Source organism: Typha latifolia, chromosome 3 (assembly GCF_019914945.1).
Source record: "Typha latifolia isolate L0001 chromosome 3, TyphaL0001v2, whole genome shotgun sequence".
Taxonomy (NCBI): Eukaryota; Viridiplantae; Streptophyta; class Magnoliopsida; order Poales; family Typhaceae; genus Typha; species Typha latifolia.
The window spans coordinates 15,369,094-15,382,073 of record NC_133088.1 but is presented as its reverse complement, the minus strand read 5'-3'; the positions used below and the strand labels follow the sequence as shown (position 1 = coordinate 15,382,073).

At 38.7% G+C, this 12,980-nt stretch overlaps 3 protein-coding genes across 5 annotated transcripts; 1 reads left to right on the top strand and 2 right to left on the bottom strand.

Annotated features, from left to right (window-relative positions):
- Positions 1–810: 810 nt before the first annotated feature.
- LOC140784955 (calcium-binding protein KIC) lies at positions 811–1,787 on the top strand. The gene has a single exon (XM_073132596.1). The coding sequence runs from the start codon at positions 1,200–1,202 to the stop codon at positions 1,593–1,595; it is 396 nt and encodes a 131-aa protein (XP_072988697.1). The 5' UTR covers positions 811–1,199; the 3' UTR covers positions 1,596–1,787.
- Positions 1,788–2,177: 390 nt separating this feature from the next.
- LOC140784953 (serine/arginine-rich splicing factor RS31) lies at positions 2,178–5,961 on the bottom strand. Its single transcript, XM_073132595.1, has 6 exons — positions 5,890–5,961; positions 5,582–5,730; positions 4,174–4,286; positions 3,755–3,990; positions 2,992–3,246; positions 2,178–2,469 (listed from the first exon to the last, which is right to left on the bottom strand). Exons 2-6 carry the CDS (start codon positions 5,685–5,687, stop codon positions 2,439–2,441), a joined length of 741 nt encoding a protein of 246 aa, XP_072988696.1. The 5' UTR covers positions 5,688–5,730; positions 5,890–5,961; the 3' UTR covers positions 2,178–2,438.
- A 578-nt stretch (positions 5,962–6,539) lies between these two features.
- On the bottom strand, positions 6,540–12,539 carry LOC140784952 (embryogenesis-associated protein EMB8). Of its 3 annotated transcripts, none has more exons than XM_073132593.1 (12): positions 12,097–12,539; positions 11,637–11,765; positions 11,127–11,258; positions 10,217–10,359; positions 10,023–10,120; positions 9,833–9,927; positions 9,401–9,454; positions 8,566–8,883; positions 8,330–8,429; positions 7,547–7,623; positions 7,376–7,465; positions 6,540–7,271 (listed from the first exon to the last, which is right to left on the bottom strand). In XM_073132593.1, exons 1-8 carry the CDS (start codon positions 12,481–12,483, stop codon positions 8,662–8,664), a joined length of 1,260 nt encoding a protein of 419 aa, XP_072988694.1. In that variant the 5' UTR covers positions 12,484–12,539; the 3' UTR covers positions 6,540–7,271; positions 7,376–7,465; positions 7,547–7,623; positions 8,330–8,429; positions 8,566–8,661. The 3 variants fall into 3 exon arrangements, with proteins under 3 accessions (XP_072988694.1, XP_072988695.1, XP_072988693.1); XM_073132594.1 differs by having other exon boundaries at positions 7,376–7,455; XM_073132592.1 differs by having other exon boundaries at positions 7,376–7,413.
- Positions 12,540–12,980: the final 441 nt, after the last annotated feature.

The window sequence follows — 12,980 nt, the reverse complement described above, 5'->3', positions numbered from 1 at the left end:
ATGGAGTCTGAGATATCTTAACCTACATAAATTGAAGTTATTACCTATTCTATATATGCGCGTATCAACTAGACATTAAATACTCATCACCAATTAAGCAAGCTACCTATAACAAAATGCACAATTTTAATATCCAAACCATTAATATAACAATGTAGTTCTACCATGGATAAATTTTCATTTAGAAAGAGTAACCTAAATTTGAAGTGTGAGAACTAAGGGTTTTCTCATTTTCCATTCTTTCTCTCAATTACTCTTTCCCTCTATTTTTCTTCTTCCTCCTCCCTCCTTTCTCTCTTCTACATTTCTTTTTCCTATTTTTTTTTCTTCTTCCTCCCTCCCCTCCCTGTTTTGCTTGATTGAGGTTGTAGTCACTGCAAATGGAGTTGCTTTGACTATAGTCATCTAGGTCACGGGCCCCTCTCTTCCTCTCTCCCCTCATCCTCTTCCCATATCTTTCTCTTATTTTTCTTTCAATTTTCTCCACTTTTGAACCACCTCCTACCATGCCGCCCTTTACTAGTGGCTCTTTTCTATCGACTCCATCTCCTTCTAAAAACTTGCTTCGCCACCTCCTCTCAATTCGTCACTGTTTGTCACTGCTCCACACACTATATATTATGTACTTATCTTTTTCTTTGTCGGCAAGGGTGATGACTGTAGTTGGTGGTTGCTGTGTCACATAGTTTTTTTTGATGTGGTTATTTTTGAATGTGTTGTGTGTCTTATTTAGATCTTGTGCGCCCCTAGAACTTGATACTTTTTTTTTCTTTTAATACTAATAGAGGGCTCTTCAAAACATCTGCCCCCTTTTTTTGTATTAAGCTTTGTAAATGATGATCCAATTTTATGGGGTTATCAATATTTGATCTTCTCTGAACTAGGAGGAGGACAATAATAACAACAACAATAATAACAAAAAAACAAAAGCAAAAAACAAAACAAGAGAGAGAGAGAGAAACGTCAGATCCAAAACAATAATTCGACGTCACATCTCGAAACGACCAAAATAATATCCGAGAGAAGCTTCGCTTCTCCTCTGCCTCAACTATTCCTTTGTTCCCTTCCACGAACCTTCCTCGAAACCCCCTTCAGTCGAGAACTATTCTCCACCTCGTCACCGACGTGGTCGTCACGTCCTCCATTGAAATCAATCCCATAAGGAAACGCGCATAGAGAGAAGATTAGTAGGACTCGCGATGACTGAGGAGAGGATTGTCCCCACGGCGGCCGCGGCGGCGGAGGAGAAGGAGGAGGACAGGGAGTACGAGGATCTGATGCCGGTGATGGCGGAGAAGCTGGAGGCGGAGGAGTTCGTGAGGGAGCTGTGCTCGGGATTCCGCCTCCTGGCGGAGGAGGGGAGGGGGCTGATAACGCCGGCGAGCCTGAGACGGAGCGCGGCTGCGGTGCTGGGGTTGGAGAGTATGACGGCGGAGGAGGCGGAGGCGATGGTGAAGGAAGGGGATATGGATGGGGATGGCGCACTCAACGAGACGGAGTTCTGCGTGCTCATGGTGAGGCTGAGCCCCGGGATGATGGAGGATGCAGAGGGGTGGCTCGAGAAGGCGATCGCCGCGGAGGTGACGAGACCTTGATTTCACAATGGAGGTAATATAATGGTTTGCCTAATCATCGTGTAAACTACTTTTATTTTTCTACGAATATCCAAACAAACAGACTTTCATATTTGATGCACTTCTACCTGTCATCTTGTGCGAAATATTGTACTGGTTGATTTACATATGAAATGTCAAATAAAAAGATGGAAGTGGTTATGAACCGAGCAACTGCTATTGTTGTTGTAGATAAACAGTGATTGTACAATGATAACCACAGGGAAAAAAAAATATAGTTATTCTGAAAAGATACTAAACTGGCTCACAGCCACTCTAGTGGTATTAGAATTAACCACAAGAATACGAGGATCGTTCGCACACCTGGCCTTTAGAGCGTATCATCTTTCAATCCTGGACTTACCTCTAAACCTTTATACAACAAACTAGGGAATTGTTGGAATACAAAACAGAGAAAACAATCCTACCACAAAGAGCCAAATAGGGTTAACCTGGTGGCTATACAAAAATTGTGCATTTAGAAAGATTCAAAAAACCAGCATTTGATTCATAGGAACGCGATACAATCTAACATATTAGCTATTTGATTTTGTAGGGGCACTATTCAATCTAAGCATATTAGCCATAAAAAAGTGGAACAAGCAGATTAAGTCCAGCAAACAACCATCAGACATGATGGTGATATGCGTTTTATACAAAATACCAAAACAAGTAACATTGGCACTATTTTCTACTAGATAATAAAATGAAGTTCTTCCTAATAGTTTACTGATTGATAAGGAAATCTTAAAAAAGGAGAAGCTAGTAACAGTGACACAGAAATGAAGTCGGCTGAACAATCATCACGGCATCATCTTGATAGCTTCAAGTCATGGACCTTCGGACAGGAGAACGGCTGTCAACCAATTAACAAGAGTAAATAAATATTATCTATCAAAAAGCAATCAGACATACAGAAATTAGAGTGACTGAAGATAAAGACAATAACTCCTTGGAATCTCTGTAAATATTTAAGGCATTACGATATACTATTCTCCCACTAATATAGCAAAGAAAAGATGTTAGTAGCCATAACCCCAAATTTGTAGGCTGTTATATATTGTTCCAGCATGCATACCAGGAATAGGCTTATTGTGTCTAACTGATGTAATGTGGGTTATTTCATACAACAGAAATATAGAACATCACTAGGATAAGAGATGTGGTGCCACCAGCCAACCAGTAAACATTTCTTTTTTCATGCATTCGAGTAGTATTTCACCATCTTTCTACAATGAATTTCTACTGAAAACCCAAACTTCACAGCCTTAAAGATTATCACATGCATAGAACTAATTAACAATTGCCAAACTAAAGAAGGTTCAGTGCTTTCAGCTTAAAACTAATTAACAATAAATTAAAGGTTTAGAATTCTCACCTTGGGTGACGACCATACTCAGGACTTCTGCTCCTATCATATGATGATCCATTATATCGATCATAAACAGGGCTCCTAGGACGACCATAATCAGGACTTGGGCGGCCCCTGCGATACCCTGGACTAGCAGAGCGGCGATATGGACTATCATCATGCCTACCATAACCACCTCTTCTAGGACTATCAAGCCTGTCACCTCGTTCATCATCATCCCTAAAGGCATATTCAACTGATACAACCCTGTCCAATATCTTACTGCAAAATAAAATTGGAGAAACACATTGGGCATGAGATGTGAATGATGCTTCACAAATTAAAAAACCTCTTCAGACCTGTACTCATTCAATTGCAAAGTGGGAAATGTGCATTTGAGTATCCACAGCAAGATTTAGTGTAACTACACAAATCTCACTTTCCGGGGAGCAGGCCATAGTTTCACTACTAGTGCCAATCAGAGAAAGCATTATAACATAGCTAAATCTTCATCAGCATGTTGTCATTTGAGGTAAAATAATATAGCAAACTATGCAATTGAGAGGACCAACTCACTACTGTAGCAAGCAAAAAGAGGAAGAGATTTATGAGAATTTACTAAGTAAGAATAACCAGCACGCAGAAAAGGGTCTGAGCCATTTGAACTAAGAATAACAATAGGAGAAAACAAAAAGGAACTGAAGGATGTTCATGATAAGCACACGAGTGCAATACTATAGCTAAAAGTTATCAGCAGAAAAACCATGAATGAGCAGCAAGGCAAACATACCTCATGTTAGTGCAGTCAAGGGCCTTTGTGGCTTCTTCTTGGGTTTCAAACTGCACAAATGCAAAGTTCCTCCTAATACGCACATTTGTAATCTTCCCATAAGGTTCAAAATGTCTTTCAATGTCACGAACTCTTGTGCGTATTGGGTCAAAATTGATGACAAAGAGAGTTTTAGTTGGCCTCATGTTTCCAGTTGACCTAGAGCCGTCACGATTCCGTGGTCCCCGTTCTCCTTGCTGGAGGAAAAAGAACAAAGAAAACAAATTAATTCTATAATAGTCTATCTACCTGAATGGGATTGGACACACAGTAGGTACAAATAATAACAATGGAATGGTACATGGATAGCAAAAAAAAAAAAAAAAAAAAAATCAGAGAACAATTCAACTCTGATAGTAGTGAAAGAATGTGTAACTTACCCTTGACCACTCCACTGAAAGCCTGCGTCTACTATAACCAAAAGGTACATCGTCAAGTGCTCGAATGGCATCCTCAGCATCACGTTCGTCTTCAAAATAGACAAAAGCATACCCTGCAAGAAATAAGCATAAAAATTTTGAGAAGACCAAAAACAGCAACTTGATAAGTTTCTGATTTCCTTTCAAGTATTATCAAACTCAGGTTACTTAATTTCAAATAAGAACAGAAAAGTACTACACCTGCATATATCTGTAGGTCTGGTGAACATTATGATAGGAACTAAGCATGTGGTATAAGTTAAACCCAAAGTAAGAAGACATTGTTGAGCATGCTTCACACCATGAATAGAGCAAGCGCACAGTAGGCATGGCATGGTGATATCAGTAGGCATGGCATGCTGACACGGCTAGGCATGGCATGGTGATATCAGTAGGCATGGCATGCTGACACGGCTAGGCATGGCATGGTGATATCAGTAGGCATGGCATGCTGACACGGCTAGGCATGGCATGGTGATATCAGTAGGCATGGCATGCTGATACTGCTAGGCATGGCATGCTGATAAGAATCCTCAATAATCATACTTGCACAATGGAAACTGTGGACATTTCAGAGGGGTGAGAAACGATGATCATGTGAAGGAAATGAAGAATGCCGGAAGTGAATGGAAGGAGCTGATGTACTGGCAGGAAGGTTTCCTTCGATGCAGAAGGTTTGTAGTTCCTGCGGCATAGCAAACATTTAAACATGGGGCCCTCTGTACATAAATTACAGCTCTGATCATATCGCACCAACCATCTCCTGAGAAGGCCGTATATGCAATTCTATGTGGCTACAATGGAAATGGTTTACACTATCAAACTATTATGGTGTGTGATTCGTACATGTCTCCCACTCATGTAGTTTAAGAAAAATCACCAGCAATCCACTGGACCATTAGATAACCATCAAATAGAACTCTGGTCGGAAGATTCTACAATTATCTGAATGATTAGTACATGTATCAATGTCAGATGTTGAGAAATGCCTAAAATATATAAGGCATACCTAGACAAAAAAAAGTATCTAGGATATCCTACTGTAAAGATAAAGTATATGGAATATCATCTACAGGTGAACAATGATCCCCATTGTACAGAAGAGCATTTTATACAGATTTAGAGATGAAAGTCCAGAGAAGATCTAATCCAAATCTTCAAGTTACCAAGAAAGAGGGTAACCACCCGACAAGACAATCCAAATATTCCTAATACAGTGAATCACAAACCTACATCCCCTACTTTTGTCTAGGATCAACAAGATTGAACTAGTTTCGAGGAAAGGAGTAGCTCAAAGAATGAATATGCAAAGAGACAACTTTTAGCGCCTTCTTGGAGAAAATAAACTGAAAGAGGCAAAAGAAGTTACCAGATTTCATATCGATGCGATCGACCCTCCCATATCTGGAGAAGAGCCGGTCCAGCTCCGATTGGCGAGTATCGTAGTCCAAATTCCCGCAGAACACCGGCCTCATCCTTCAAAATCGCGAGAACGAACACCTCTGAAAAACCCTAAACCTGGAGTCAAGTGAAATCGAAAAAGGACGTTAAAAGCATGCAAAATGGAACGATCGAGAAGGACTCTTATACCCTAGAAGCGAATAAAAGAATCCGATGATCGGAAGAGATCAAAAAAATCGAAACGACTGAGACATGGGCGAGAAGGGAATAAGGAACCTTTTACTGTCGCCAGAGAAACCCTAGAAGCGAGAAGAATAAAAGAAAAGTACTCTTTTAACTCCAACGGGGTGGGTTTGTGCCCCTTATATAGGCGGGACTGACGTTATGTTAAATAAGCCAGGCCCAGTAGGCCTATTGCAATTTGAGTGATAAATAGAGCGCTTAGTTTTGAAGAAGAGAAGAAGGTATAGCATGGGCTTTGGATGGCCCAAGTTATACAAGTTTAAGCCTAGCTTAATTAACCATGAAACTCAATACCTCGAAATGCTCATACTGTCATACATTATGAAATCCTTTAATTAAGCTCTGTCCTGTTGGTTAGTAAAAATACTACAATCTCTATGGTTGTCAAAAAACATTTTACTGACTTTAGTCAAATGGTAACAGGTCACCATAAGTTCAAAACACACGTAGTAGTGGCTTCGTAATGAAAAATTTACTAAATATCAACTCTAACCATGTTAATCAAGGAAATACAGTACTAGTGGCTTCACTCGAGTCAAATTTAAGAATCACTCTATCTTCCATTATTTCCTTCTCTTTCAAGTAATTTTTGCCGTCCCAAAATGTTCATTAATATTATGAAAATCTTCACTGTCCTGTTAGCCTTCAGAAGAAAATGGAATACTCTGATCTTGCACAGGAAATTAGGAAATACTCTACCTTCATAAAACAAAACAAAATACAGCAATCAATTCACATCCTAATATACAACAAATAGAAGACTGGTATTTAGCTCCTCATCAACTATAAGTGTCACAAATATTACGTTTCACTACTTCACTTCTTAACCTCCTCGTACTCTGCCTCTGGAGTCTGATCACCACCACCCTTCGAGCTGCCACCAGACATGTGTTGTCCGATCTTTGATACTGCCTTATTTGCTGCATCAAGCTTTTCTTTCATCTTCTCAATGTTATCTCCTCCAATCTCTTTTCGCTTACAGTTAGTGGTAGAAGAGCAAAGATGAACGAGACAGAGGATTCTCCTTCCAATTCTAAATGATCAAGCTATTTTAGCAATCTATTCTTCAACAAATGGTGAAGAAGAAAAGCATTCAAGAGTGGAGAAGATTCATCATCAACAACTTTACAAAAGATAGGCAAACAAAGCATACATATTCCTCAATCTATTGGACAAAAAATATAGCTTTTTGTGAGAGTTACGGTTGTTATTCTGTACTTGATCTATGCTGGGTAATAGATAGAGCACCACCTTATATCTGTCTGTTTTTCTGTGAGTATGATAAATGTATTCGTTGGGCTAGTCACAGCCCAGCGTTTGGCTGGAGTTCCAACAAGCAGCTCTCCCTTGGGAGTAAAGGCAACCACTGATGGGGTGGTCCGAGATCCTTCAGAATTCTCTATTACTTTAGGATTCTACACATATCAACAACAAATGGATACGGTACTTAACAAACATGATAGAAATGATATAAAGCTAGAGTGTCACTGGTTTATTGCTAGTTAGATAAAGGTTTAACCTTTCCCTCCATAACAGCCACACATGAATTTGTAGTTCCTGAAATCAATCCCAATAACATCACTAGAAGCTGATTTTGTACTGAAAACCACTACACAAAACAAGGTAAGTAAAACCACTTTATAGCATTGGCAAATACTAATCTTTACAGATTAGAACCACAGATTGTTACCTAAATGGTCTCGCCAAACTTGCCCATTTATGAGCCAAGTGAGAAGCTATCCATGTAGATTTTATGTTGCCAGATAACTGCACAACGTAGGCATGAGGATAAGAGGTCTGTATCACATATTAAGGGCAATAAGACTAGTAAAATGGAATTCTGAAAAATTATATTAACTTACTCAAAAGTGAATTCAAGTACTTAATTGTGCAACAGGTACCGTTCCAGAGCAGTATAACTTAAAACGAGATCAACAAAAGTAGAAAGAGCAAGCAGGAGAATAAGATGTTGGATTCGATCTATCTTATACGAATAGACGAGAGAGAGAGAAGGGTTTGGGAAAGAAGCATATGGATGCAACTCTCTCCTCCGCATGGCTGATCTGAGAACCACCGAGGTGGCCATAAATGATTCCTCTCTTGAGTACAAACTCTTTAACAATTTTTTTCACTATAGTGAGAAAGGAAAGACCGTCCTTTCTAATAAGTTGGCGCTCAAAAGATTTTGGAAGTGTGTGGAACTGGAGTGCCACCAATATGAGACGAATCGCGGGTTCTCCGGTATCAAAACGGGCTGGAGCTCTTGATACTTGGAGGACAATCTTATCAGTGAAAAGCCATTCAATTCTGTGGCTTTACAATTTAATTCCAAATGACAATCTCATGATAAATAATACAACTCCATATAACATATTGCTTATAAAGAAGAATGAGAATGGGCTAAACAAATGAGAGCCCAAAGAGAAAAATGCAGGGAGAGGATAAAGTATATAAAGGATTCTATAGATTCTACCCCGAGGTCAGAGAACCTTGACAAAATAAGATGTTCTTCTGTGTATCTACCTCTGGCGTCCTCTTATCAATTCCACAACATAACTGGACAATGGAATATCCTAACGATAGGCAAGAGATGTCAGTAGAGTATACAAAGAACATTGTAACTCTCTATTTTAATTTAAATGGATTTTGCTTTTCAAATTCAAATAGGTAGAGAGCTGATGGATGAAAAGAGAAAGAGTGAAGATGTACCCTTGACGGCAGACCCTTTCAATGGCAAATGAGCATGTGGAATCAAACATGAAATGGAATGGTATGAATTGCACTGTTAGAAGCAGTCAAGCCTGCCTATTGTGTGCTAACAGTTACAGATGTTGACGATTGTGGAACATCATGTAGCTCATTCCAGAAACTGTTGCTGGTTCCGCTGGCATATTCATTATCCAGATTCTCCAGGAACTCCATTACCACAGGATCAGTCCAAGGAGCTCCAAATGGAGCTTCAGACCCTGCTACCCAACCAAGATGCCCACCTTGCGGAGTAACTATCAGCAGACAGTTTGGATTCTCCTGTAATAGGAAGAGAAGAGAGCAGTCTCTTTTAGAATCAAAATTTCATGCACTACAAATGAGAAAAAAGACAGTAATTAGCAAGTTCAAGAGATCATGGGTAAGAAAAAGATTCATAAAATAATAATAATAAAAAAACAGAAAAGTGCAGTGTGGTATAACTCCAATGCTAATGACCAGCCATCAAAAGATAAAGGTATGCCCCTCTGTATGGATTTGTAAGAAGTAGCAAAATATATGACAATTAAATATAAAACATGAAATCCCGATGGGAGCCTATATCTGAAAATATTAATACAGGGTGGTATTTATGTAAATTTCTCGAATTTGATGGGTATATAATGCAATTTTCATTTATCGATGGTATCCATACGCAAATAAGCACCATACATTCAAAAACCCAAAAGAAGGTTTCATCAAATTTCAGAAAAAGAAAAGAACATATAATACGGCAGTCCAATCATAAGTGAAAATAAATAACTAGAAAAGATAGTAGTCTAGCACTACAAAAAAGTACCTTGATTTTCTCACGTGGAATTCCCCTAGATGGTGCAATTGGATCGTTAGCAGCCTGCATATTAAGGAACAGGAAATAGGAATAGCATTAAAATTTAAAAGATTAGTAAAGGTACTATTTATAAACATTACCGACATTTGACATTTTATTTAGTGAATAAATTATTGAAACCTATGCATAAACAATTATTACTGCAGTTCAACCATGATTAGAATCAAATCTACTGCATAAAGCTGGAACAGTGACCAGCAGATGTCTCCCATCATATAACCATGCTGATATAAGCTGAATCCTTTTCACCAGATTATTGTGAAAATTTTCTTTAGCTGAAGATCTGACATCTCAATAGAACTAATACTTCACATCCTCCAGCCTTTGGTTTCTCAAGTTCAACTGTTCAACAAAAGTAGCATAAAAAGTTACCTATATTACCTGTATGCACAATAAAGGTGTTGCAACATGCTCGATTGAATTTGAGCTGCTTGAGTTGGAGTAATAATCATCAACCGACTTGAAACCAAATGAAACTGCAAGCATTTAGAAGCTCCTTAGTGGAAGGAACCTGCTAACTGAAATGTTAAGGCCATAGAAATAGTGGTCATAAAATCAGGCTGATGTATACCACGAGTTAACCCCTGATCAAAATCTCTGACGGACTTGGCATTAGCTGTCATAGGGATATCGTACTCTCCACCGAGACCTTCAAACAGTAGTGCATGCCTGACAATTGACAGATGTTGAATCAACTATATATTACCTATCAGTTTATGAAATCATTATGTTGGATCAAATGAGAAGTTGCATAACAGGGTTTACTTTTTGAATATGTTGCACAGAGCTCTAGCAAGAGCTCTATCATATACGTTATTGAAGCCTACATGGAAGTCCTCATCTGCGATTACCAGATTGAAAGGATTACATAAGGAGACTGCCCCAGAAAGAGGACAATTATGAGATTCCTGCATAAGTAGAAAAGAAATATACATCAAAATTAATAGCATAAACCATAAAGAAGTAATAGTAAAGAAAACAAGGGATGACAAGGAGCTGTGACGACAGCAAAGCTCAGGTGCTCACTGGCACATCTTGAAGGAAGGAGGATGGTGCATATAATTATTTTTTAGATGCCCATTCATTTTAGTAAAAACACAAGAAATCTGCAGTTCTGATTAATTTGAACAATCATCCTTTTGTTTTATTTGTACTTAATATTAAAATTGCATGCAAATCAACAAGACAGCATTAAAAAAATTGTAGCACTTAATAGAAAAAGTGTAACAGCCGATAGTTGGTGCTTATCCTATATTCCTACATGGCAATGTTTAGCATTATTTTAGTTGTTTATATAGTTCAAAATATGAGCTTTCTCAAGTTTGAGTTATGCAAATAGCTGGCAATATTACCATGAAAAGGATAGTAGATGGTGAGCATTCGAGTCATTTGACAATCACATAGATCATGCAATTATACGAAATGCTAAAAAAAAGGTGAAGAAACAAAAGATTCGTGTAACATTGACATCAGTCTATTAAAGTGATTCCTAATTATCATACTTAAACATTTCAGCCATACTTTGCCCTAAGTCTTCCCTGTCAATTGCAACTTGCAAATTCTTTCCAATGAGATAAGAATTGTATAAACAATCACAGTGCAAGGTCAATAGAAAGAAGTACTCAGGTATTTATCATGCAGCCTTTCTCACTATTATAAAAAGAACAAAACTTACCTGACCAAGATAGCGGACAAGAATATTTGCCCCAAGAGACCAGCCAACAGCATAAATATTTGACTTAGGATAGCATGTAGAAACATGATCGACAACTTGGCAAAGATCTGCTGTGAATGAAGCTGAATAGAACTGCATATTAGAGAAGAACTCAAATGAGAATCTTGATCTGGTCAGTTTTTTTTACTTCTGAATCGATAGGGGATCCCTATACCTGTTAGAACATGGTTAAATAGTCATTACGAGGTAAGCAATTGAATGCAGCATGTTTCCAAACATAACAAAGGTTAAGTACTCAATATAACAAGTCAGACAGAAGTATATGGTACAGAAATTGCTCATCTTCTGATCACTAAATCCACAGATGAGACTTGAGACTTGAGAGGCATTGGAACCTTGTCTCTCTTGTGATCACTCATTCCACGTAAAGGAGATACACAATGAAGCATATAGTTTTCTCTTTCTTTTCAGAAATAAAATTTACTACTGTAGAGGCTATATCACAAATACCTGGGCAGTCGTTACAGGGCTATTGGCACAACCACGACTGTTGAATACCACAATACGCCATCCTTTATTTCTAGCTCTTACAAGCATATGCCTCACATAAGTATCATCACTGCCTCCTGTTAGACCAGGCTGCAGATAAAATCACAACTCCATGATCAGACGAGCATCTTCACGCAGGCGAGACCAATGAGAATACAGTTTTCTTAACCGAAATAGAAAAAGATTCCAAATCAGGTACAGTTAATTCAGGAATAATGCAATTCAGCAGTATACTAATAATAGCATTAGCACTATCTAATACTCCTAAAAATAATTTCTCTTCCCTCAAGCAATTCCCTCTAATTCCAAGGTTCCATCTTTGAACACAAAACCGTTGATTGCATTGGCGACTTACTCTACTCATGACGATGCTCTATGCCTCTATTACATTACATCACGGCAAGAAGAATAAGAACCTCACCAGAAGAATGAGCACCGGGGAATCGAGCGGCAGCCGCCGTTCGTCGCCGGAGACCCAGTCGAGCGCCACGGAGCCGTCGTCCCTCGTCCGGAGGCACTCCCGCCGAAGGGCGACGTCGGGGAGGGAGCGGAAGAAGGCGGCGAAGATGGTCTCCACGTGGCGGTTCCAGCCGACGACGGGGAAGGGCGTGTAGGGTTTCTGAAGGCTGGGGAAGCGGGAGAGGAGATGGCGGCGGGATCCGATGATCTCGAGAGACGACGAAGGGGAGGGGTCTTGGAGTTGCTGGTTAGCGACGGGTTTGGGGGAGTGGAAGGAAGCCATGGTCGGGAGAACCGAGCGGAGTGGAAGAAAGGAGCGAGGAGTGGAGGAGAGAGAAGCATACGCCATTCTTTGTTAGATGCGAAAGTGAATGGAATCGAAGGAGCCAATCAGAAGCAGAAGAGAGAGAAAGTAGAAGAAGAAGCAAAGAAGCGTTGGTGACGTGTTTTGGTAATGATTTTTTAAAATACTCTTTATTTCTTAAATTTAGAGTGTAGAATGTTTATTAATGATTTTTTCCTCCATAAAAACGGAGATTATTTTTTTAATTGTACTGTGATATTGAATAAATATTTGATAGCTTTGAAACCATTTTAACAATTTACAAGCCAAACTATTTTTTTAATCTAACTTTGGTTTTAATTATGAATATTAAATTCAACTCACAGAATATGATTTTTGAAAGAATACAATAATTTTAATAGCAATTATAATAGTTTAAAAACATTTAGTGGCAATTATATATAATTCCGAAATTTTAAATAGGTACATTAATATACACAAATAAACAAGCTTGAAGGGTATTTTTGTTTTTCACTTTTTATTAATCAAATAAAAAATCACAG

Coding starts and splice junctions, on each gene's coding strand:
- LOC140784955 (XM_073132596.1), top strand. CDS start 1,200: ATGACTGAGGAGAGGATTGTCCCCACGGCGGCCGCGGCGGCGGAGGAG.
- LOC140784952 (XM_073132593.1), bottom strand. CDS start 12,483: ATGGCGTATGCTTCTCTCTCCTCCACTCCTCGCTCCTTTCTTCCACTC. Junction 11,766..12,096: donor CCCCGGTGCTCATTCTTCTG/GTGAGGTTCTTA, acceptor TTTTATCTGCAG/CCTGGTCTAACAGGAGGCAG. Junction 11,259..11,636: donor GCCCTGTAACGACTGCCCAG/GTATTTGTGATA, acceptor TCTAATATGCAG/TTCTATTCAGCTTCATTCAC.
- LOC140784953 (XM_073132595.1), bottom strand. CDS start 5,687: ATGAGGCCGGTGTTCTGCGGGAATTTGGACTACGATACTCGCCAATCG. Junction 4,287..5,581: donor TCGCATCGATATGAAATCTG/GTAACTTCTTTT, acceptor TATTTCTTGCAG/GGTATGCTTTTGTCTATTTT. Junction 3,247..3,754: donor CTTGACTGCACTAACATGAG/GTATGTTTGCCT, acceptor TTTATTTTGCAG/TAAGATATTGGACAGGGTTG.